The sequence below is a fragment of the Canis lupus genome, chromosome 5 (genome assembly GCF_048164855.1).
Source record: "Canis lupus baileyi chromosome 5, mCanLup2.hap1, whole genome shotgun sequence".
Lineage (NCBI taxonomy): Eukaryota > Metazoa > Chordata > Mammalia > Carnivora > Canidae > Canis > Canis lupus.
This window is the reverse complement of record NC_132842.1, coordinates 75620755-75646908: the sequence shown is the minus strand read 5'-3', so window position 1 is coordinate 75646908 and position 26154 is coordinate 75620755. Positions and strand designations below refer to the sequence as shown.

Sequence of the window (26154 nt, the reverse complement as noted above, 5' to 3'; positions counted from 1 at the left end):
AACTTATTCTTTTGGCATCCTGTTTTATGTATTCCCTAGAAAATGTGTCAGGGAAAATAATTTAATCATCAGAAGCACATTTTTGCCTTCATTTCTCAGGTTTGTCTTTCTTACCCTAGTCACCATCACCCCCACTCCTGTCCCTTAAACACAAAGAAATAGAGAGGAATGAAGTTCAAGCTCACCTTCTTGGGTGTTTTAAAATGACTATTCTAACAACTGATTAAACTAGGTTTTCTAAGTGAGCCATTCCTTAACCTTGAATTAGTAAAACATTAAAATGTTTATGGCATCAACCACTGACCCCTATTTAGCAATGTAGGAGTTAATCTTCCAGTTTCTGATTAAATACTGGTATTAAGCAATTTGGGAATTACAACAGAGGCCTGGAGGGAGGAGGGTGAGGAATAGTGTGTACGAGGAACCCCAGAAAGCAAGTTAAACAAACTACCCCTGTTATAAGAACAAAACTTAAATGAATGCTAAGACTCATCCTTTATCTGGAAATTGGTGGTTATATCTGTGTCAGTGAGATTATTCAAGTTTTTGCTTTATTTGGGCTTCCTAATATATTTTTTAAAGATTTTATTTTATTTATTCATGAGAGACACAAACAGGCAGAGACATAGGCAGAGGGAGAAAGAGACTCCTTGTAGGGAGCCTGATGCAGGACTCCATCCCAGACCTTGGGATCACACCCTGAACTGAAGGCAGATGCTCAACTGCTGAGTCACCCAGGCATCTTGGGTTTTCTAATTTTTGAGAAAATATAATGGGCATGTATGTTTTTTGTATAATATGAATCATCATATTAAAACTATGTATTCCGAATTAAAATCTTGTCTAGTATGTGTATATTTATACTTGTAATTTGTGCCAGTATATCTAAAACAGCTTTATTGAGATAGGATTCATGCACCGTATAATGTGTACTTTTGAAGTGTTTTTTAGTATATTCAGAGTTGTGCAGCCATCACTACAGTCCAATTTTAGAACATTTTTAGCACTCCAGAAAAAAGAATCCCTGTATTTGTTAGTATTCATTCCCCACCCTTCTTTCCTTCCTGCCCTACAAAAGCCCTAGGTAGGTAACTACTAATCTTCCTTCTGTTTCAGTTGATTTGCCTATTTTGGACATTTCCTATAAATAGAATCATATAATATGTGTTTTTTGGTGATGAACTCCTTTCATTTAGCATAATTTTTCAAAATTCATCCTACGTACAGCCTATATCAAAATACCTCATTGCTTTTTATTGTTGAATACTATTCCACTGTATGGATATACCACATTTTCTACATTTTAAATTTTGCTTTCTGAATTTAATACTTCTGAGAGACTTCCACTTCTGGGAAGGCAGAGTAGGTGAGTGTCTTTTTTTTTTTTTTTTTTTTTTTGCCCTGATCTGTCCCAGACTCAGAGCTATAGGAGCTGGCAGCTGGAAGCACCAACAGATGCAGACAAGCTCTAATAGAGGTCTGTCTGCCCTCTCTAGCCAGAGGGCCAGGAGAGAGGCAGCCTAAGCTTAAGACAGAAGACTTTCAGACAACAGCTGCTTTACTTCAAACACCACGGAGAAAAACCATGACCGGACTGCCCATGCATGCACAAAGGCCACATGGGCAGCCCAGACTTCTACCCTCTGGCTGTGGTCGGTAATGAACAGATCGTTTAGTGGTTGGCCTTGGGTGGTCTCCAGTGGTTCGTAGTTGCAAACAGTGCTTCAGTATGCCTCCTTCTTACTGTGTCTTTGGGCATCTATATAAATGTTTCTAGAAAATAAATTTATACCAATGAAATTGTTAGATGAATAGCATAAATGAAGCCTTCAAAAACAACTGTTAGATGGATGACATCAAAATATGGAAATATATAGGAAGTGTGATTTTTTTCAGTTTACTTTTTCTCTGTGCAGAGTGGGCTATCATTTCTGTTCTGTCTTCCAGTTCAGTGATTCTTTCTTTCCCTGTCCCTTCCATTTGGCTGTTGAGCTCATCCTCTGAGCTCTTTTTTGTTGTTGTTATTTAATTGTTTAGTTATAGAATTTCTTTCTGGTTCTTTACATCTTCTGTTTGTTTGCTGAGGCTGTATTTTCACTTGTTTCAAGCTGTTCATAATTGCTCATTGAAGCACCTTTATTATGGCTGCTTTAAAATCTTTGTCAGCAGATTCTAAAACCTCTGTCATACTGGTGTCAGACATTATTGATTGCCTTTTTTCATTCAGTTTGATGTGGTTCTTAGTATGACAAGTGATTTTTGATCAAAACCTAGACATTTTCATATTATGAGACTCTGGATCTTGTTTAAACTTTGTTTAAACTTCTCTAGCACTCCAGTAAGACTTCTCTGACTCTGCTCTGGAGGAGAGTGGGAGGGGAGAAGGGCATGACACTGCCTTGTTACAGACAGATAGAGAATGAATATCTACAGTGGCCTCCACCCATACCCCTGGACTGGCTCCTCATTCCTGCCAGGCAGGAGTGGGAGTTCCAGTTCCTTATGTAGTCTCCCCTGACTCCCAGGTGAGGTAGTCTCATTACTTCTGGTTGATGGTGAACGTCCTGACTGCTGTATACTGGGCCTTGTCTGACCCCACCAGAGTGGGGAGGAATAGGGCTTCATTTTTCTGGCTGGCGGGGTTGAAAGCCCTGGCTCCCTCTGGCCCTCTGGGACACCATTCTGGTGGGCACATTACAGCCACATTAAATTGAGAATAAAATAATGTAGATTATAAAAAAGTTATATATAGTGTAATCACATTTTTCAAAGAGAAAAGCAGTATGCACACAATAAAAATCTGGAAGAATAAGTAACTAGTGAATGGTTCAAAGGTAGGGGAACTCTGACTTTCTGCAGGGTTTCAGTTTTTGATTACTTTTAACATAATGAATGTACTGTTAGAAGCAGTAAAAAAAAAAGTAAAGTTCTTGTTTTTAGAAGTGTACTTAGATGCTATTCTTAGATATACCTGTGTGTTGATTTTTTTATTGCTATAATAAAAAATGGGGGTATAGAATAAAGGTATCCTGATTTTCAGTGTATAATGCTTTCTACCATAACATCCTCCTCAGTCAATTGTGCCAATAAATTATGTTCAGTGTAGTTCATATTGAAGAGCATGATTTTGATCCTTGAATCGAGTAGAATTCTATTGAAATGTTGAAATGCAATTTTATTATTACAACATGCATTAAAGGAGGAAGTTTTTGACTTATGACTTCTAGAAATCCAAATTTTTCCAGTTTCCCTGTATTTGATGAAAACATTATCTGGTTATTAGCTCCCAATCTTCTCATGCTATTAAAAGTTCAGAAAAACTTGTACTTGGCAATGTTTCTTATTTGAACTTTTATGAGTTTTGGGAGTAGTTAATTAAAATAGCAGTTTTTCAGATCTTTCTTGGAGGGTACACATACTTTTATTTGTGTGCATAAAAGAATAGTTTTATAAGGAGTAGTAGATGTGTAACAAGCTTCAGATATGTCTGAGAGAGTAGAGTACATTGGTAAAATGTGCTAGAAAATTGTAGAAAAAGGAGGTGATGGGAAAGGGGGAGTTTGCATCTTGACTAGGTCGTTATGCAGTGTCTATGTCCCAAGATTTCTCTGTCCATACTCTAGCATATGCTCTGCAGACCATTGTAGGAAATTGTGGTGTGGTATATTTTTGATCTGTAGCCAATCGCTGTTTATCTCCAGCTTGCCTTTGTTTTAATAGCTTTCCAAGTGCCTACCTGTAACATCTTTACTACAAATTCTTTACCGATACAATTAACATTATGACAGGCATCTTTGGAAATTATGGTTCATTTTATAGATGAAACAAATGGAATAAGACAGATTGAGTCAGACTTGTTCTTTGTCTACCAGACTTTATTGCTTCTTCAGTAAGTCTGAAATTGGTATACATTTTCTTGTAGTTCTATTTCTGCTGCTAATACCGAGAGGGGAAAACAAAACAACAAGAATGATGATAAGATTTGACTATCTAAAGCTACAACCTTGTGTACATATACGAATCATCAAGCAGTGTGGAAAGATAATATTTTACCTTTTTATCATCTGTGATAAACTCGTATGGTACCGGTGTCCTGTAGGTGTTGGAATGGCCAGCATCTTCAAAAAAGCAACTTTGAGTACCACTTTGTTACGTTGTATCATAGGATGACTTAGTGCTATGAAGAGACTTGTGCTTTATTTATTTCTTTAAAAAGATTTTATTTATTTATTCATGAGAGACAGAGAGAGGCAGAGACAGAGGCAGAGGGAGAAGCAGACCCCCTGTGGGGCACCCAATTTGGGACTTGATCCCAGGACCCCTGGATCATGATGTGAGCCAAAGGCAGATGCTTAACCACTGAGCCACCCAGGCACCCCGGGACTTGTGCTTTAAAGGAGTATCATCCTGACTTTCCCATACCGGTGTCTCTCAGTGTGTTGTACAGACACTTTGCCTTGTGATCTCCTTTGGTGCCAGGGTGCCCCACCCAGGAAGTCTCCTGAATCAGAATCTTTGGATTTAAGGCCCAGAAATCTTCATTTAAAATGTTTATTTAGATGATTCTTAATCATGTGAAAGTTTAAGAACTAGGCCTTCTTTTCAAAAAGTCAGGTTTTGTGCAAGTTGCAGTACTAGAAATGAATATGACTCACCCTGGTTACAATTCTGTGTATGTTTCGTTTCTGATAAAGAATGATTTAAAAAAAAAAAAAAAAGCCAAGTGCACTTGTGCAACTCTCTCCTGTCTGATTAGGGTAGGGTTCTGGGATCCTCCTTTTATGCCCATGTATTTTGTTAGTTGTATTACATTTAGTCAGGTAACTGCTTTTATTATTATTTTTTACTCCACCCTATTTCCCCAGTAGCTTAGGAATTAGTAACTTTACTAATGTAAGCATCTTACTGACGTGGCTTCTGAGTATTTTGAGAATTACTTTGGGATGATAAACAGAAACTTGAACCATGCATCTTTGAATGAGCTGTTGAAAGTTATTTCTGGCTTTTTCCACAGACTTTGTGGTGAAATGGGCTGTGTTGCTTCCTAGCAAAGTGTCAGAATGTTCTCTTCCAGCATACTGGCTTGCTTTCCCTGTTCCTGTTCCCTGCTTTCCTCATCCCTGCTTTGTAAGCTGGGAGCATACATGACAGAAGTAAAGATTTGTCCCCCTCTGATTTTTAGGAAAATTCTACTTCATCATTGAGCTCGGGGAAGTCGTCCACCGCTCCATTCATACTAAATAGGATTACAGATACTTTTTAAAAAGATATCTTATTATTTTCTTACTTCTTGAAGGAATGCGTGAAACAGGATATGGGATTTTCATAATGAACATTTTTTTAAATGGGTGGGGGTTGGTGATTATTTAACTCTGGAGAGAGACACACCTGCAAGTTTCCCTTTTTATGTTGCCTTTTAAAGAATACTGTCTCATAGAACAAGAAATGACTTCTATTTCATAAAATTAATTAAAAACAAAAAAATTCAGTGGAACTAGCCACATTTTTAAGAACCATACGTCACAAATGACTACTGGATTGGACAGTGGTAATAGAGATCATTTTTACCATTCCAGAAATTTCTCTAGGACAGTGCTGTAGTAGATTGGCCATTTTTAAGGAGAGGGGTAAATGAAAGAGCAGAATAAAAGACCCGAGTTTCCACCCTTATTTCCATAATGTAACTTTTCCTGTCTTCTTGAACCCTTGGTTATAAATCAAAAAAGGTCTATTGTTTAGAGTATCACTACTTTGGCCCAGTTTTTTAATGTTGATTTCTGTTTCCCAGGCTGGCAGTGATGGTGAAAGCATAGGAAACTGCCCCTTTTCGCAGAGGCTCTTCATGATTCTTTGGCTCAAAGGAGTTGTATTTAGTGTCACAACCGTGGACCTGAAGAGGTAAGAGTTTATGGTTTGAAATCAACTTAAATTGAGTATATGCTGTTTTCAGTTTGATCTTCTCCCTAGTCCTCGCTTTGTGTGCATATGTTCTCTAAAGGAAATGAATATATTTATTAAAGTTCAGCTTATTTGTGGATACATTTAACTTGTATAAGTATTCATAACTCACAATGTCAATAAATCGCATTTACTGGCTGTTCAGAATGTATTGTGTGTTTACCTTTAATTTCAAGAGCAGCATCGGAAGCTAAGTTTTAGTGTGGATGCAGGGAAATTTTTGACTTTCCAGTGTGAATGTGGAGCTATGAAGAACTTTCTCAGCAGACAACTTCTGGTTTATTTCATTTTATTTTATTTTTTATATTTTTTAAATTTATTTATTCATGAGAGACACAGACTGAGAGAGAGAGAGGCAGAGACACAGGCAGAGGGAGAAGCAGGCTCCATGCATGGAGCCTGATGTGGGACTTGATCCCGGGACTCCAGGATCACACCCTGGACCAAAGGCAGGCGCCAAACTGCTGAGCCACCCAGGGATCCCCCAACTTCTGGTTTAAAATGTGCTAAACACATGGTGTATATTATCTGGTTCCTTAAAGACAAAAGTGGGATTTTAGGAAAATGAATATCACTGTGGTCTGTTTCATTTATTCTACTTTTCAGGGAGTAGTAGGAATTTTCTATAACATGATTTTCACCTTATTTGGTTAAATATAAGAGCAGTTATCCGTCGCCCTGTGATTGTTCTTACTCATTGAAGAGTTCTTTCTTACCTTCTCTCCATAGACCAAAGTGGAGAGGGCTGAGAAGAGCTCTGATAAATAGTAAGCTCCTTTTACTCAGGAGCTTCTGTTCTTCCTTAGCAAACAGATTTGAGGTGAAGAACATTCATACTTCAGGAAAAGAGATTTAAATCAAGGGTTAAGAAAAGTTATACTAACAAGAAATCTAGGCTTGGGCAGTGGAAATGTATGCCTCTTGACACCAGTGCAACAATATGGTTTGTTGCTTATTTTTTAAGCATATCAGTCACGAACAGTGTCCAGGTAAAAATATGGGCAAGCTGTCACTTGATGGGTATGGAATCCATGCATGGTATACTTCTGGGTTGTCACCAAGTGAGCCTTATCTGGGAGTTGTCATCCCATTCTCAGTTGTTGGCTAGCATTCCCTGGACTTCTGTCCTTTCCTTAAACTTTATTGTTACTGCTAGTGAACTTATTTAAGATTTTGGAGACTTAAGATTTATTTATTGAAAATAAGCCATCCAGGAACCCCTTTCATTATGCATATGAATGCAGAGATAAGCCTCTGGGGATAGTGAGAGTTAAAACTACAGGTTCTTTCAAAGATTTGCCTACCTCATATAGGACAGAGCTGCTATAAGAATGAAATAATTCATGTAGTTACCCTTCTATTACTGTTTTTTTCCTACATGCATTCAAAAAGGAAGTTTCTCAATGTAACTTCTAAAAATAGACCATGCTACCAGGCACACACCCTTACTGTGTCTTAAAAATACACGGATTTTTTCTATTCCATTTTTGGCTTGGAGCAAGTGAGTTGACTGCCATGCTTCAAAAAAGCCTTCTTTGAGCAGCTCAACACAGGGCTTGATTGTGGTCCATACCAGTGATAGTGCCATGAACGAGGAGAATTTGGTTCAGGAAAGGAAGTGAACTCAGAATGGCTATTACACTTTTCCTGTACAAACTCTTGAAGGCATTATTCTGTAAGTTGACTGATTTTTGAGGATTTGTATAAGAGTAATATACCCCTCATGTGAAAAGTGACACATGGGAAGTAGGATGAAAGCTGCAGGACTTCCTGATTAGTCAGTATCACCATTCAAAGATGTCTGTTTTCTAGGGCTTTGTGTAAAATCAACAGAGAGCACTTAAAATCGGAGCCTATATTTTAGTTTTCTCTAGAAATCTTAAGTCTGTGATACATCTGAAATATGCTTCTCAAGGGTAATTAAAAGTATATAGGTAGTATATGATAATGAATCCCCTGCATCCCCAGACCCTGGACATCAACTTCCCCTTCACAGATAGCACTGCATTTAGGTTTGGTCTTTATCCTTCCAGACCTTTTCTATGAATTTAGACACTTATAATCTTGAGTAAGATTTCAAGAGAGTGAATATTGGCTGAAAAAACCATTGTAAAATAAAGTTGAACAGAAGAGTAAGACATTCCATAGTAAAAAGTACCTTTCGTAAAATCTGAACTTTAAAAGTTTAGGTATAACTGCTTTTATAAAAACCATGGGGGAGAAAGTGCCTCTAGTGCTTATTTTCTTGCTTTTCCTGGTAATTGCTAATTCCTTGGTAAAGAGTACTGATCGCAGAACAAACCGGTAGAGAGCAATAAGATTCAATTGAGAGCTATTTAGAGGCCCACTCTGTGCTCTGAGAAAATTATCGTTACATGACATTTCATCCATAAAACAAGCTAGTTTCTAGTTCTGGCACCATGTGACATGTTCTCTTTGAATCTCAATTGGTTTTAATGACTATGCTGGTGGTATTCATGTACCACTGTGAGGCCTGGAACAATCTCCCATTGCTTGCCTGCAAGTGCTGACTTAATGCTTTAGTGGGAGTCATTTCTAAACCTCATTTTCTGTTCATGCTGCAATTGTATTATAGAACTTGTAGGTTAAAAAAGAAAAAAAGTGCCCAGGCTTCAGAAGGAATATATCCACCATTTTAGCAGTCTTCAGATAAATATAAATAAAAATATTAAAATTTGGGGCACATTTAAAGGTGTTATCACATGTCATCAAATGGGGAGCAGTGGATTAGGGATGGAGACCTGGGTCTGTGTGGAGAGAGCCCTGTCACTGAATTTCCTAGCATATTGGGTAAGATGCCTCATCTTCGGAGGTCAGTTACCTTGTTTTTAAATTCAGGAAAAAAGAAGGAAAAGAATTATCATTTCTTCTTCAGTGTCTACTATATGTTAAATAGTGTTCAAGGAACTTTTTACTACTCATCAAACCATGTTCAGGCCTGTTATTGAACAGAATTCATTGTTTTATATCATACTTCCTGCTGATAGTTGCGTGGCGGTGATGAAAAGCTTTGAAGACTTCTGCTACCTTCATTATGCCCAGAAATTTCTAAATCCATGATCAGCATCTTTAGAGCACAGATAAGCCTGAAAGGCAGGCAAAGAGAAGAAAAAGAAGAAAATGTGACAACAGTAATTGGCATCCCCCTCTTGTCTTTATTTTTCTGACACATGCACACACACCCCTGAGATGCTGACTTGGATATAACTGAGTGTGGCCATATTTTGTAACATATTTATTAGGTAAGCTTTTCTAGTTTTGAGAAATGAGAGTAGAAATGGTAATTTTAATTAGCTTTTTAGGGGCACATGGATGGTTCAGTTAGTCAAGCATCTGCCTTCAGCTCAGGTCAAGATCCTGGGGTCCAGAGATGAAGCCCTGCATTGGGCTCCCTGCTTGGTGGGGAGCCTGCTTCTGGCTCTCCTCCCTGCTTGTGCTCTCTCTCGCTGTCTCTGTTGCTAACTCTGTCTCTCTCAAATAAATAAAATCTTAGAAAAAAAAGAAAGAAATTAGCTTTTTATTGTAAAAGCAGAGGTATCTGCTATATTACCAGTGAATAAAATCTCTCCTCTATGATGCTCTCTGAGAAAAGAAATAAATTGGAGAACACTGCTTTTAAAGAGTCTGGGAAATGTTTACTTCCATTTTTCCATTTTCATCTTATATGCTGAAACTCCCATCCTTTGCATTGTTGCAAATGGTTTTCTTCCACTTCATGTGTCAACATACCACTTGTAAGGTATTGTGTAGGACTCACTTGTACGTTGCCATATAATAGCATAAAGTTTTGGAAACTTATTATGATAGTTTAAACTTTAACAATTTTGTAACCATTTAACATATTACCACAGGGCCATAAAACTGATAGTTCTGCATATCTTGAAAGTCATTTGTAAACTCAGAACAAAATCTGATTCTAAATGGATTCTTCAGGTAGTTTGCTTTCCTTATTGTGTCTCTGTGGTTCCATCCTTTTGAAAACTGTCTTCAACAAACTGAGGGATCCAGGTAGTGACAGCAGCGTGAATGACACAGAGAGACTAAATGGAATGGAACAGGTCCGCCTTGTAGAGAAACCCTGCATTTCATGCTTTTGGCCAGTCAGGAGAGTACAAACTCCATTCTTTCCCGTTATAAAGCTGACTTAACCTACATGAAGCCCTTGTTAACCCTACAAATCAAGATATGTGTCTCATAAATGCATTAATCACATGTATACGTGTGTGTGTGTCTTGAGGGGGAGGGGACAGAAACAGACAGATATGGACAGTCATACAGAGAGAGAGAGAGTATGCTTTACTGCCACATCTTTGCAGTCTTTTTCAAAATGATTTCAAAGATGATAGATCCTGTTGAGGTCACTAAGAGCTGAATTGGAAAAATAGATTATTGGTTAATGTTTTTCTAAACCTATCAGTGTAAACTCTGAACTGTGTTAATAAAATCTCTTAAGAATTATAGGAGCTGTATTTTTGAAACCTTTTAATGGGTGCTGTTTTAACATGATTGCTCTGCAAATTGACATTAAAGTAGACAAAGATTGGGGGGCTTGGCTCTTTGGCTCAGGTCATGATCTCAGGGTCCTGGGATCGAGCCCCACATTGGGCTCCCTGCTTGGTGGGGAGTCTCCTTCTCCCTCTCCCTTGGCCCTTCCTACCCTGCTCAGGGCATGTTTTTTTTTTTTTTTTTCTCTCTCTCTGAAATAAATAAAATCTTTTTTAAAAAAAAGATAAAGATTTAGCAGTATATCACACGTAATCAAAATAAAATCCTTTAACTGGTTGAATTGGGACACATAGACAAATGCTTAATAACTGGGGCCTTGGTGTGTATGTTTTGGCGAATCCATGATTCGTTCAGTTGGTGACGTTAGTCAGAATATGACAAACCTAGTGAAGAATAGTTAATAGGAGTAAAGTATTCTGAAACCAATAAAGGATTTTTGGTGTTAACTTTTTTTCATACTTGCCACACAGTGTCCAACATTCTCTTGATTTGTGTGAATTTTACTTGAAAATCATACCTCTGAAAGGAACTCAAAAATAGAAATTTTTGGGTCGCCTGGGTGGTTCATTCGGCTAAGCATCTGACTCTTAGTTTCAGCTCAGGTCATGCTCTCAGGATTGTGAGATTGAGCCCTGTATGGAGGCCACCTGGGGCTCTGCACTCAGCAGATTCTCTCTCCCTCCATCCCCCCAACCCTGCTCCTATATGCAGGCATGAACACACACACACTCAAATAAATAAGTAAACTCTTTAAAGTATATATATGTATGTGTATATGTGTGTGTATATATATATATATATATATATATATATATATATATATATATATATATACTCTTAGTATTTTCTTCTCCATTTAGCTAGTTACAAGATAGGTCGTCTTTAAGAACCAGCTCCAGTGCCCTATAGCTAGACTGTACTCATTTTATAAGAAGCAGCTGGAGCTGAGCCACCTGCCCAGTGTTCTCCAATTGTTGCAAGTGTACTGAATTAAACTTTAATTGAAGTTAAGCCACTTAAGTTGCTTAAAGTATTAGGTCCCTTGAGGTTCCTTCTAGGCATCCTCTCCCTGTCTCTTGTGTTTGTTTCTCTTTGTTTCCTTCAATGAGAAGCAAACTGGGAGAGAACAGAATAATTTTTTTTCATCTACTCTGACAGAAAAAAAAAAGACTTCTTAGATAAGTAACATTAAAAATAAGAAAACCCCCAAACGCTGAAGAGTATTTGTGCTCTTATCTCATGTCATGAATTATATGCACTTTGCTTTTTCTAGATGTTACTTAAGGAAATGAGTTTGCATGAATCGTTTATGAAATAACCAAAGATGTCCTGAGATTTGTAGCCATTGCCTATCTACTCGGTTTCATTTCTGTCATACTGCACTTTCTGAAATGTTAAGTTTCTGTGCAGCATCTGTAAAATGAGCTTTTGTGGGTTAAACACAACACCTGAGGCCTTGGAGTGCCACGTGAGATTCTGCTCGGTTGACGACTTGATACAGCTTCTAAGTCACCTCGTTGCTTGCAACTTGAACAGTTATTTTGAAGTCTGATAATCCATTCAGATGCATCTAAGTTTCTTCTGGAATCTTTTTTCATTTGGAGTAAGGACCTAACATGATTGCCCTTCATCTCAACACTTAATCCTAGAAAATACAATTATCACCCTTGTTTTTTTGAAAATCGATATAGTCTTTAAGCAGAAACAAAATGGACTGTTCACTAATATTAGCAGAAAATTGGTAATCCTATGTCTGGTTTCACTTTACTTATAAGCCTCTTTTAATCGTATTTCTTGCTACCAGTCAGTTAATGCTAGATAACCAGTTTGGAACCATCAGACACAAGTAGAGTTTAAAATGGCCAGGCTCATCTCCTGCATAATGCTATGTTAATGTGATACTGAAAGCAGGCATGGATTTCATTTGCATACTTTGGCTTAGCTCAATTTTACATGCCTTACTTGAACTTCACAGGCAAAGCAAGTCTTATATCACAGAACAGAGCAGGAAATCCAGAGTTTGTGGTTTCCTTAGTCACATAACTGGTGGATAGCAGAACTATCCAACTTGGGACTTTAACCAAGTCCTTTTTATTCAAGTCTTTGGTTCTTTCTTCTCTGCCATGCTAACTTTATCCTTCCCCTAATTAATATTTTTATTTGGAGAGCTAAAAGCTGTCATAATTTATTATAGAAATAACAGCTGTTACTTATTTTGCTGGCCTCCTCCCATGGGTTATTGTAAAGCATCTATCCCTTTCTTCCCTTTTATCTAACTCTACCCTGTTCATGAAAAAATTATTTGTAAAACACGCAGATGAATGTTATTATTACCTTACATTTAGGTGTTAATGAACTGCTAGCCATAAAAATGTCAGTGGATATATTTTATAATTTTGGAATGAGAAAAGTCCTTTTTTTTTTTTTTTTTTAAAGAATTGAGAGAGAGAAAACGGGAGGTGGAGGGTGGTGCAGGAAGGGCAGGGAGAGAGAGAATATCCAGCAGACTTGTCTCCTAGCACAGAGCCTGACACGAGGCTCAATCCCATGACCCCAAGTCATGACCTGAGCCAAAACCAAGAGTTGGATGATTAACCTACTGAGCCACCCAGATGCTCCCCCCACCTTTTTTAAACTTACAATTTGAAACCAAATTTGTACTTCCTGAGCTGTTAGGGGCTTGGACCCTTGGTTATGTATAAGGCCTTCGTGAGTTGAAGAGGAAGTATAGTGTAACTGGGAATATCTGTGACTGTTGAGTTAGACTGTGAGGGGGACCTGAAGACCAAAGATGACATGGTCTGGGACCTGCTGGACCTGTTAGTGATCAAAGAACAGGTGGTCAGGGTGAGGAGGAAAAAGGAGTAACCAAACAAACCAAAAAAATAAAACCCAGAAACGGACTAGTTCTGACCTGGAGTTCAGTACTTTGTGAATTCCAGGAGTCTCACAGGCATACGTCACTATTTAAATAAAAGTGGATCTGGGAGACTTACTCAGCTTTCATGTATTCCAATCATTGTGTGCTCAACTTTACCTTCTCAGACGAAAGTATGTTCAGGAAACGAATCAGAATTGAACATGAAATTTGGCTTTTAAAGATTTTGAACAAAGATTCTGGCTTTTAAAAGACCTCTTTTCCAGCTTAGGTTTCGTGTGTGTGTGTGTGTTTTTTTTAAAGATTTTATTTATTTATTCATGAGAGACACAGAAAGAGGCAGAGACATAGGCAGAGGGAGATGCAGGCTTCCTTCAGGAAGAGCCCGATGCGGGACTCCATCCCAGGATCCCGGGATCATGACCTGAGCCAAACGCAGATGGCTCAACCACTGAGACATGTTGATAGAAAACATATCTTATTTTTCTTTGGCTTGGGAGGGAGATGGGCTCTAGAGCTTGGATGGATGTGGGGAGGGAGGGCTCGGAGTTAGAAATTTTAGACTAATTGGATAAAGTAAATCTTTGTATTTTTGGAATGTAGTCATAGATGAAGCACTTTCCAAACTTCAGTGGGGTGAAGGGAGAAAAAAGGGAGAAGAACGGGAAGGAATATATGTATAAGACCAAGGAAAATTGATAGGCTGGGATTAGTATAGATTTTGGAGGTACACTCTTTCTGTAAAAATTCTTTTCAATAACAAAGTAGTTCACCTTCATGATACACTTAAAGATATCCTTGTTCAAATTCTGTGCATTTGTGTTAGGGAAGAAAGGGCAATAATAATAGGTGGGGGGAAGCATATTCTTTGAAGCAATATATTATAGTGCTTTTTAAAAAGTTTTTTAAAGTTTATCTTTTTAATTATGAAAGTTTTCAAACATAGAAATAGAATAAACTTCCGCTAACTTCAACTCAGTTATTGAGGTTTTACCCATTTGCTTTGTCCCTTTTATTCTTCTTTTCTGCCCCTCCCCCCGATATGTTTTAAAGCAAATCCCTTGAATCTTGTCATTTCAACACATTTCCAAACGATATGGACATTTTCTTAACCAATCATACTGCCATTATCACGTCTAGTCCCAGCTTATGATCCTGTCTTCCTGGTTATCTCCAAAATATCTTTTTTCTTTGGCTGGTTTGTTCAAATCAGGATCCATATAAATTCTGTTCATTATATTTGGTTGTTATGTCTCTTAAATTTTTCTTAATCTGTAACAGTCTCTTCCAACCCCCATTTGTGGCTTTTTCCCCTCATGGCATTGACTGGTAGAAATCTATTCTGTTGAACTGTACAGTGTCCCAAATTCTGTATTTGGCTGATTGCTTCTTTATGGTATCATTTAATTTTGTTCTGCGACTCCTCATGTTTCCTGTAAATGAACTTTTTGGTCTCAGAACTCTTCTATACTCTTAAATTATTGAGGACCTCAAAGAGCTTCAGTTATGTGGGTTATATCTATCTACTTTACTGTATTAGAAATTGAAGCTGCAAAATTTTAAAAATATTTACTAATTAGAATAATCAGGAACCTATTATTTGTTATCACAAAATATGTTTTCATTAAAACTGTATTTTCCAAAACAAAATTAGAAGAGTGGCATTGTTTTACATTTTTGTACATCTCTAATGTTTGCCTTAAAAGAAGATAGATTCTCATGTCTGTTTCTGTATAAATCACTTTGTGATACCACACAATAAGTAGCCTGTGGAAAACTCTACTATATAGGCATAAGAGAATGAGAAAAAATAAATGATATATTAGTGTTATAAGAATCGTTTTGACCTCATGGACCATAAGGTGAAAGGGGACCATAAGCTGGTGAAAGGGTGCCCTAGATCATACTTTGAGAGCAGCTGTCCTAAGAGGCTTGATTCTGGATTCAGGTTCAACTTTTTTGGTAAGAATACTTCATAGATGTGATATATGCTTTGTATTTTATCATTAGGATACACATACTATATGATCATTATTATTGATCCTAGGATTCACTGGTAGGCTTGGGTGAGCCATTTTGCTTTTGAATAGAGTGGTACCAGCATTCCTTGCTATTAGTAGTTGTAAGTTTCCAGTATCACCATCTTTATCAGGATTCTGTGTATTTTCAATTTTTCCTAATTAATAGGGAAATGTCATCATAGTTTACTCTTGAATTTCTTTGGTAATTGTTTTTTTACATTGTTCCATGTATTCACTTATTTTATTCGTTATATATCAATTTCTTTGGACTCCTATCTGTTTGACTTGTTAATGGCTTTTTAATGAATTTGGACAAAATTCTTATCTAGTATGTATTTTGAGCCTTTCTTATTCACTATTCACTTTCTATCTTAACTCTGGTTATGCTGTCTTTTATATACTGAAGTCATTTGGTGATATTTTTCCTTGTTGAGTGTGGACTTCTAGGAAAATGAAAATTGGTGCAGTTGAATTTGGAATCTCACAGCTGGAAAGGACTGTAAAAATCAGCTGTTCTTCTTCCTTATTTTACAAAGAAAAGACCTAGAGGCATTATGGTTTACTCATCTTTACACAATAAGTTGATGCTTGAGTTCTTTCTTTCTTTCCTTCTTTATTTTTGAGAGAGAGAGAGGAGAGTGAGCAAGCATGATTTGGGAAGGGCAGAGGAAGCGAGAGAATCTTAAGCAGGTTCCACACCCAGCACGGAGCCTGACCCAGGGCTGGATTTCATGACTGTGAGATCATGACCTGACCCAAAATCAGGAGTTGGATGCTTAACTGACTAAGCCACCCATGGAGCCCCCATTTCTTACTCATTTTTATATATTTAAACATTTAGAACCACTCTGAGTACTTCAAGTATTGTTGCCTTTCCAGAGTAAAAAATGATCCAATTTTGACTGTTTTGCCTAATAGGAAGCCTGCAGACCTGCAGAACTTGGCTCCTGGGACCCACCCACCATTTATAACTTTCAACAATGAAGTCAAAACGGATGTAAATAAGATTGAAGAATTTCTCGAAGAAGTCTTATGCCCTCCCAAGTGAGTATCAAAGAAGATATGCATGGAAGTACTGCCATCTCTGTAAAGCTTGATTTTTTTCTGACCCTTAGAGATCCTTTGGATGGTACTGAAGTTAAATTTTTACAGAATTAAGTTGCAGTGACTAGGGCTTCATTCATTATAATTAATACTACACAGATGTCAGAACTGGCTTCTGGCTAGGCCAATAAGTCTAGGTAGGAATGTGATTAAGCTATAGAGTATACATTGAAAATAGGTTTAGGACATGGGAGATGGGTTAGGAAAGACTGGTTATTTGAGGAGTATTGGCCCCAGACTGAGAGAGAAGTTTAGGGAGAAGAGATGGGAAAAGACAGGTTCACACTGAACCTAGCCAGGACATCTAAGCAAGAGTGTGGTGCAGGTTGCTGGGGTATTTCTTATTAGACCATTTTAAAGGTAACTATCTGAAACTGTCACCCAGGGGAAATGACTTTTTAGACTGTGTCCCTGGGATTTAGTTTTTATTTATGTATTTCTTTGAAGTTCTAGATTCCCAGGTCCTCCTGCACATTAGTCCACATGGTTAATGATTTTCAAGTACTCAACTATTTCCTATAATGTGAAGTATGTAATGGACTGTAATGACAGTTACCTGAATTGCAAATGTGCAGTTTTGTATCAGGCAGTTTGTATCTTGGCATAGGTTCAATGCATTATGGATTTTTTTAAGGCTTTTCCAGTTTTATTATCCTGAAAACTGAAATATTTTTCTTCTGGCCCAAGTCTTTTTTGCTAGTTGCTTTGGATTTTTACTGTCCATATCCAGAAAAATTTCCCAGGAATGGGATTATTGGGTCAGAGGGTTCTAAAATAATTAGTTACTCAGAATTCACTCATTCATTTATTTTACTAGGCAGTAAAGCCTTATGAATACAGTAGTGAATAAGACCTAATTCCTACCCTCGGAAAGCGCAATCCAGTATGGGTGGAGAAGTGGTGGTGGCAGTGGTGAAGGAAAGTGAGTGGAATCAGGAAAGGCTAAAAAAGATGTAACACTTGGATTAAGCTTTAATTAACAAAAAGGGACATGAAGGAACGACGAGCACTCCAGGCTTTCTTCAGCTGTATGAACAACAATGGTAATTATTCCTTCTTGCTATTTTTCTCAGAGGTAATGGACATTAAGATAACGGTGGAACTAATATCAAAATATTCTGGTTTCTTGGCAACCAGTGCTCTGTAAGACATACCATAGCTTTTTGAATCGGACCTTGAAAATAAGCATTTTCTTTCTTCTTTTTAAATTTCTACACCCACAGTGGGGCTCAAACTTAGAAACCTGAGAACCCTGAGAGCAAGAGTTGGACGCTCCACCCACTGAGCCAGTCAGGCACCCCCAAGATAAATGTTTTCACTTTGCTTTTTATATATAGAAATTTCAGCTTGATTTTGTTTGAGCATATTCATAGAGATACTCTAACCAGAGATGGTCCTTTCTTTCAGTTTAAATAATTTAATTCAAAACTTCGAGATCTTTCTATTCTAATGTGTTCACAATGTGCTAAATTCTCCCTAAGAGTATTTTCCCTTTTTAAAAAAAAAAAATCATTTAATCATGCTAAGTGTACTCTTTAATCCCCATCCCCTATTTCTATTATTTTCCTTGCTTTTATGTTGTTTATATTCTGAAGAGAGTTTCTAAAGTTTTAAAATTTTACTTCATTTCTAGAAGGGAGTATTTTTGATGTTGCTGGTGCCTCTGCTGTTATTAACTAACATTCAAGTGCGAATTATGTGCCATGAACTGTGCATTGTGGATTATTTTGCGGATTATCTCTCTCTTCTCAAAGACTATGGAGAAACTGAAGACGAGGAATCTAAGTAGAGTGTCCTAGTTTTACAGTTACTGGTGGCAGAGCTGGCATACTTCAGAACAGGCCTGTAAGACTTCAAAAACTCCTGTTTCTTCTATTTTCCCCTTCCCATTTTTCTCTTTTTTATTTTGTTGAGTTTGACTTTTCCAAGAGAGGTGAAATGTAAGTCTTTAATTGGGATTCTGCTTTAGCGAGTGTAAAATTGCAGGCTAGCTCAAGCTTGGAGGAAAGGCAGGAAAGAAGTCAAAGATAGTGTTCTGTGAGGAGCACATGGGACTGAAAGTGGTTGTCAAACTTAAATTTAATGAATCCTCTTTAAGAAATAGGTGAGGCTTAACTTCTGATGAATTTTTATTTATTTATTTTTTTAAAAAGAGAGAGAGTACATGCCCATGTGTGCATAGAGGTGGAGGGGAAGGACAGAGGGAGAGAGAGAGTCTCAAGCAGACTGCTGAGTGCAGAGCCTGAGGAGAGGCTTGAGATCACGACCTGAGCCGAAATCAAGAGTTGGACATTTAACCGTTGTTCTGGCCCTACCCAGATGCCCCCTGATGAGTTTTTATTTCTGTGCAGTGGAACGGCATGTTTATAGATTGGGAGTGCCTTCCCCTTACTGGGCCTTGCAGCTCCTAATGTGACTCTGCTGATGGACAGCAGAGTCTCTCTCTGTCATGCAGAATTGTTTCTAGGGAGGAGTAGGAGAAAGGTCTTCCCAGGACCATGATGAGCATTGCTTTCTCTTTCCTGTGTTCTAGGACATTCGGGGACCATCCTGGCTCTCTGCTTTTCCCCCTTGAGGACAAGGAGGTATTCGGGTCCTTAACTACTGCTGATCCTCCTCATACTCTGATTGAGAGCCTTCTTGTTTTTAGATCGACTAAAGAGAGAAGGCAGAGGAGTTGCACAAGCTGGCACATGAGAATCTAGCATTTCTAATAACATGTTTTTGGCATTTGATTACCCTGAGAACAGAATGTTTTTGTGTGAGCACTTCCGATTCAATCATGACAAAGATAAACATGGGCAACTACTTGCTCTAGAGTTGTTCAGACTCTAGAGATTAGTGAAGAGCTTAAAAGCAAGGAGCTTTTGCGGGTCTGTGTAACTAGCATACATAGAAAAAGCTTTCTTTTCCTCTGGGAACAGTATTTATAAACATATATTTAGTTCCCCTTGCTGGAGTGTAGGAAGTACTTTACTCAAAAAAGCTTGCTTGCTTGCTTGCTTTCCTTCTTTTTTTTTTTAAGATTTTATTTATTTATTCACAAGAGACACACAGAGAGAGAGGCAAAGACACAGGCAGAGGGAGAAGCAGGTTCCATGCAGTAAGCCCGATGTGGTACTCAATCCTAGGACCCTGGGATCATGCCGTGAGCCAAAGGCAGATGCTCAACCTCTAAGCCACCCAGGTGTTCCCCAAAAAAGCTGTCAAAAAAACTTTGAAACTTGAATGTTAAACTGAAGCAGACAGTGTTGTATGACTAACTTAACTGATGAAAGGATAGAAGGGTAGAGGAAGTTAGACAGTTTTGGAGAAGAGCCCTATAAATATGTTAGTAAACCTTTTTTATTTTTTAAGTGAGAAATACAATGAAAGTTGAATTTACACGGATAACTGAATGGCTTGTATAATCAGACTTTATCCTTAAATTCGCATGAGAAAGAAAATGTCTGAGATCTTTCCTAAAAGGATGGAAATATTCTTAGCTAGTCTTACTGTTAATAGTCTATGATGTAATATAGAATAAAGGATGGACCTGAAAGCTTGCATGCCCTGAATGCTTATGCCCATGGTATTGTTGGCCAATAGCCTTTTATTAATTATTTGCCTGCCTTTTGTTAAATGTTGAAACGAGGTTCTCAGTCATTGAAAAGTTTTTCTTTATCAAGCTATTTGGGAAAGTGAATACTGATGAATTACCAAATTCCTTGTTTGGTGGTAATGTAAAATAAGCTGGCAACTGATTTAGGACCTCTTGGTTTAGAATTTGATTTATCTTTCAGAGAACCTGATCTGTAGTAAAACTAAAACTAAAACAGCACTGGGGGGCAGGGCAGCCTGACTTGGGGACAGGAAACCTGAGTTTAGTTTGATGATACCTTTAACTAAAGACCTTGGAGTCCCAAGTATGTAAGCTTTCTGGAATATAATTTCCTTTCAAGCAAAATGAGAGTTTGAAGCGAATGGTCTCTTATAGCTTTAGTATTGTATGCATTAAATTAATAGTATAAACTTAAATGGTTTGTCTTGGAGAAGAATAGGGCATGTTTAATCTGCTCTAGAGAACAGTGGTGTTTGTTTTTTTAAAAAAGAATTGTAATAGCATTTGTTTTCAGATGAATAAGGGTATGCTGATTGCAAATCCTTCTTCATTCTTACCTGTTCATTAAAACAGATCTTTAGTAAATATGCTTCTATATGCTTATCATTACAACCCTGCACTTAGTATAATGCCTGACACAAAGTAGATTTTTAATAATTAGAATAAATGAATATATGTAAACAACAGATACATAAATGATCTGTAGTTTAAGCCTGTCTTCAAGACTTATTCATTAGAAACAATAGGTACAACTAAATAGTGGTTGGAGGAAAGAATAATAATTTTGGAAACTTGGCTAGAGGAAGACCTAGATGTATTGAAGAGGCACTTAGGTTCCTTGTGCTGTTTCTTGTTTGGAATGAGTCAATGAAGTTACTGTATTATAGGCAGTAAAAACATTTAAACTGGAGGCTGGTTGTTTTTATAGTTAAGGGAAATTCAGGAATGTTGAACCTGGAATTAACTCTTTTAGCCCAGGTAGGGAAAAAAAAAGAAAACAGAGGATAAGTTTTTCCATGGTTAAGGAGGGGAAGGGGGCGGGAAATATATATATATAATATACGTGATATATAATCTATATAATTAGTGTAGTATATATAATATACTCATGAAATTCATTTACTATAATTCACTGAAAATTTTGTTGTATAAAAATTTTTGTTTACAAGAGAAATCTTTAAGTTTAAAAATGGAGAGATATTAAAAGGGACGATAAATTGAGCATGTAAATACTTAATTGATATTTTATAATCTCCTCAATGTAGTCCTATGTCCAGTTTTTTAGATATATCTTTCCTTGAATTCAGAATTGCGTATGTAAAAATAATGAATAAAAAAAGCTAACCAGAAACTACAGCTTGCAACTGAACTGAATCTTCCTAAAAATACCTCACCTTCATTTTTTTTTATTTAAAAAAAGTGACAAGACAGCACCCTAAAATATATGAAGAAATCTAAATTACTAGTTTAATGTAAGATTGTTTTTCCAGTGTCTTAACTGCCCCAAGCCCATCTTCCCATGGAATTTTACAGGGCCTTGGAGTAGATGAGTCTTCCCTAAAATGGTGCTAATGGTCTAAATTCCTATGGAGCTGACTCCCAGTGGGTGTAGCTCTGCTGAAGGGACAAGGGGGAGCTGAGCCTTTTTACATGTATTTTCCCATTTGAGAAAGGTATATGTATACTGAGTCCAGTGTGTTTGGAATTTAAATATGTAAAGTTTACATTTGTGTGGTTGAAAAAAAAGCTGTGGGTCATGAGTTTTGTTTTCAAAGTAGATAAACTGTAACAACAGAACAGAGCACTCGTTAGCAAAATTCCCAACATCTTATTGTTCTGTTGCTCAGTACCACCCTTACCATATCTAATATTTGGGAGGTTCTGGAAAATCCCAAATGTGTTTTGAAATCAGTGATCTGCTTCCTGCTGTTTTTGTCTTTAAACTACTGTGCATGACCAAGATGCCTGCTTTTCCCTGCTGTCAGGGTTCTCTGGTCCTACTGCACGGGGGGTTCAGCACCTATTCCTGGCACATATCAAGAATCTGATTGGCATTTCTGTCTTGAGAAAACTCATAGTTGAAATGTGGCTAGCTCAATGAAGGGAGTGAATTTTTAACCTTATATAACACATGTTCATTTAAATTCATATTCAGATAGCTACAAATCACTAACGGCTACCATATTGGAAATTCAGATATAGAATATTTCCATCATTACAAAAAGTTATTTTGGACTGTGCTGCTCTAGAGTTCTCTAAGATGCCCATTGGTTTGGCACATGCCTCTGAACAAGTAGACTGTTTCCCCAGCATCCTAATTTATAAAAATGAGGTAGAGTGCAGATGCCTTAAGGTTGCCAAGAATATTAATATGCGAACAAAAACACTGTGCAGAGAGAGCTTTGTTTCCTAAGGGAAAAACAAATCTTAAAAATATATAGAAAACAGATGATGGCATTTCTCAGAGTAAAAACTGTTAAAAGATGTCTAGTAATTGCTAGCACAATGGTTTGTTGATGGAGAGAACTTAATAGATGTATCTTTGGAGGATCTATAATTCATTTTCACTTTCCCCCCCCTAGGTACTTGAAGCTTTCACCAAAACACCCAGAATCAAATACTGCTGGAATGGACATCTTTGCCAAATTCTCTGCATATATCAAGAATTCAAGGCCAGAGGCTAATGAAGGTAAACAACCCAAATGATTGGAGTACCACTGCAGATAAACAAACAAACAAACAAAAAACCAAAAAAACCCAAAAACGAAAAAACAAAACCCATATAAATCCAAAAAATCCCGTTATGGCAGTGATCATAAATGAATACTCTGGAGTCCAGACCTTCGCGTTAAGTATTAAAACCTGGCTTTCAAAGTTGATCAGAGAGTTGATGATAAACCAGGGTAAGTCCTTAAATTGGTGTTTTCTTGTTTCTGGCTAGTGGGACAGTGCCTACCTAGCATCTAGTGGATATACGATGAAGTGTTTATTGAATTAATTTTTTTCATGTTCTTCTGAGAACTTACCATGAAGGGGGAGCTATACAAAGAATTAGCGGTGCATCAGAAACAGTGGATCATGTGGTGGTGGTTTGGAATAGATTGAAATAACTTCATGTTAGTTCTTACTAATCTCTCATAGCCTAAAATCAGCCTGGGTGGATTTTTGTGATACTTATCCTTAAAGAGCAATTTTGAGAGTCACTCTAAGAGAGTTATTTATACTCTCCCGTCTTCCCTGATTTCTCTGCATTCTAAAATAGGATTTTAGTTTAAATCCTATTTTCATGGTGAGAATTGTTCAGTGTAGTACAGATACAAATTCCTTCTTTTATTTATTAGAGGACAGACACTATCTTATTATTTTGCTACCAAACTTATATGTGCTGAAGGGAAGCCTCTTTGAAAGAGGTCCCATTTAATGAATCTTGTCTTAACTCTGCCATTCAGTAATTTATCTTCTCTTTGAGATGTTAAGCATCATTCTCTCTGGGTAAAACTCTCTAGAGAGAACATTAGTGTTTAATTAAAAGTAATTACAGTAACTAAAACTCCAGCTCCTAAAGACACTTTAATCCATCATGGTATTAGATAGTTTGGTGGCTTGGGTACAGTTCTTTTGGGTAGAAGTTTATGGCTGCAAATGAACAAGAAAACCAAAGGGACAAAATTATCAGTGCTGGTTAAGCAAGAATAAACATCTTTTAACAAATGGAAACACTTGCTGATTTCCTTATGTTATTTCAGTTGGCAGAGTTCCAAGCTCTTCAGGCTAGTATTTTTTTTATTATTAAATTTTAAAATTGCAGCATTTTATAATTTAGTATTGAATTTCAAGGGATTCTGGGATAATATTCACTGCATGAGAGGTTTTTCTACAGCAGAAGGAAAGAGGGAAAAGCTGTAGTGTCCAGGCCTGGCTTAGAGCTATTCAGTGTGTTCCAGTAGCTGCCTCGGTTTGGAAAACAACTTTCCTAAGTAATTGGCTTTTTTTCTGACTGTTTCAGTCTAAGCATTTTATACGCTAAACAGTTACTTCGGAGCCCCTCCTGTCAGTATACAGTACCTTTCCTTTGTACCCTTCCTTCCTGCAGGTGACTGTTCTTCTCAAGAAGCCATCCTTTTATAACCAGAACCTTCTGTCCATGGTTCCTGGATGCCTTGAATTAAATTCATAATGTTTTTATTTCTCTGTGTAGCTTTTGGAAGCTGGAGGGTGGTTGAATTTCTTTAGACACTTGGTGGGGAGGAAAGGGGAATAAAATGTGTTTGCTTAAAAAAAAAAAAACCCACAAACAAAACCAAACAGTTGCTTTGGGGATGGGATAGAGGGGAGTGAACAGGGAGGGGAGAAAGTGACTCATTTAAGTATAACTTTGTATTCTATTTTTTCCTATTAGTTTGTTACTGTCTTAAGTAGCCACCTACGCTTACTGTCCTTAGAATGTAACCGATAAGAACCAACAACATAATGGATCATACATATAGCTTAGAAGGCTTTATATTAAATTATTTACTGGTAAATAAGAATCCAGTTGCCAGGCAACTTTCCCCATAGGGCCTGTCACTGCCAGGAGACTTTAGAAAACAATATTCCAAATTACTTTGGAGCTGAGTGTATGTAGATTTGTTGGAGGTGTCTTGTCTGTGTGTTTAGTGTAATAAAATACCTTAAACAAGCCTTGAAAGTTAGTGTTCCAGCTCCTTCTTCCTCCAAACTACAAACCCTTTACATAGAGATGGATTTGTCATTTTACATGGTAAATCCAAGTAGGCAAGGTTTTGATTAGTTTTACCACCCTATGGAATATTTTCCAAAATTCAATATGTTTGAACAATTTTAAGACATAAGGGATTAGATGCCTAAATGCTGTGATATTTGGCCAGTGAAAGAGAAGGGTCAGTGCCTAGATAGGGTACAAAATAAATAGGGCTTAAAGAATAAAATAAAGGGAAATACAGTAGAGAGAGAAAAAGAAAGAAAGATTGAATGAATGAATGAATTCTTTTGGTAACATGCCCAAGTTGATTGGGAGTAAGTTTGTATAATCTTTTGAAGTGTTAAAAGAAATTAATAGGTAATTCTTTTTATGGGAATGGGTTGGATATGACTTGTCTCAGATCTACTTTTTTTTCACTTCTGTGATTTCATTAATCTGTATAAATTAAGCTCCCAAATGTAATTAATAGATAATTTATTAGTGTATTAGTATTTATAATATTTTTAAGAGCTCAGTGAATTTAGTGGTGATGAAATCTGCCATTATACCTTCTAAGGCATATTTCATAATGTCCAAATTCTTCTTATTATTATTTTTAAAGATTTTATTCATTTACTCATGAGAGACAGAGAGAGGCAGAGACACAGGCAGAGGGAGAAGCAGGCTCCATGCAGGGAGCTCCATGCAGGGACTCGATCCAGGGACTCCAGGATCACATCCTGGGCCAAAGGCAGACGCTTAACCGCTGAGCCACCCAGGCATCCCCAAATTCTTATTTTTAAGTGGAGGCAAGGAATCTATAGGCTCTCAGTAGTTCCTTTTGGTTCAGAGTTCCCTCCCTGCCTGTTTCCCTCCCTCTTTGTTACTCTGTCTGTGGAAGTTTGGAACCAGAGGATGGTTGTTCATCCTTGTAGCTATGGAACCGAATTGTCTATTTAATCATCTTTAAATACTCCTGACCTCTCCCTGTTTTCTACTGGCCTTTAAAAGTTGTTTGTGTAACATTACTCTTTGTTGAAATTAGCAGTAAAATATATTTTAAAAATTTAAAATGTGGTTTTCTCTTTGTAAAGGCTCATAATTTTTGTTTTCTTTACTGGGAATTATGTTCTTTTTCTACAGCAGATTTGGTCATCTTACATTTAATGCTTTCTGTCTTGCATTTACTCGTTTAAATTATGTAAGTAATTGAGTAGTGTATGGTCACTGAAAAAGTTCATATAGTTTAGAAATAAATTTAATAACATTTCAGTGTCCCTTCTTAACCTCATTTGAGCTCTTCCCTGACAGTAGTATTGATCCTTTTTTCTAGGTAATTCTGCAAATATTGTGTGTGAGTATGTGT

The 26154-nt window shown here is 37.2% G+C and overlaps 1 protein-coding gene across 1 annotated transcript in view; it reads left to right on the top strand.

Moving 5' to 3' along the window:
* The window catches only part of CLIC4 (chloride intracellular channel 4), a 70507-nt gene that overhangs the window by 31350 nt on the left and 13003 nt on the right, over positions 1 to 26154 (top strand). The window contains exons 2-4 of the mRNA XM_072827764.1: positions 5789 to 5898; positions 16303 to 16428; positions 22672 to 22778. Coding sequence (XP_072683865.1) covers positions 5789 to 5898; positions 16303 to 16428; positions 22672 to 22778 — 343 coding nt within the window. The remainder of the gene's footprint in view (positions 1 to 5788; positions 5899 to 16302; positions 16429 to 22671; positions 22779 to 26154) is intronic.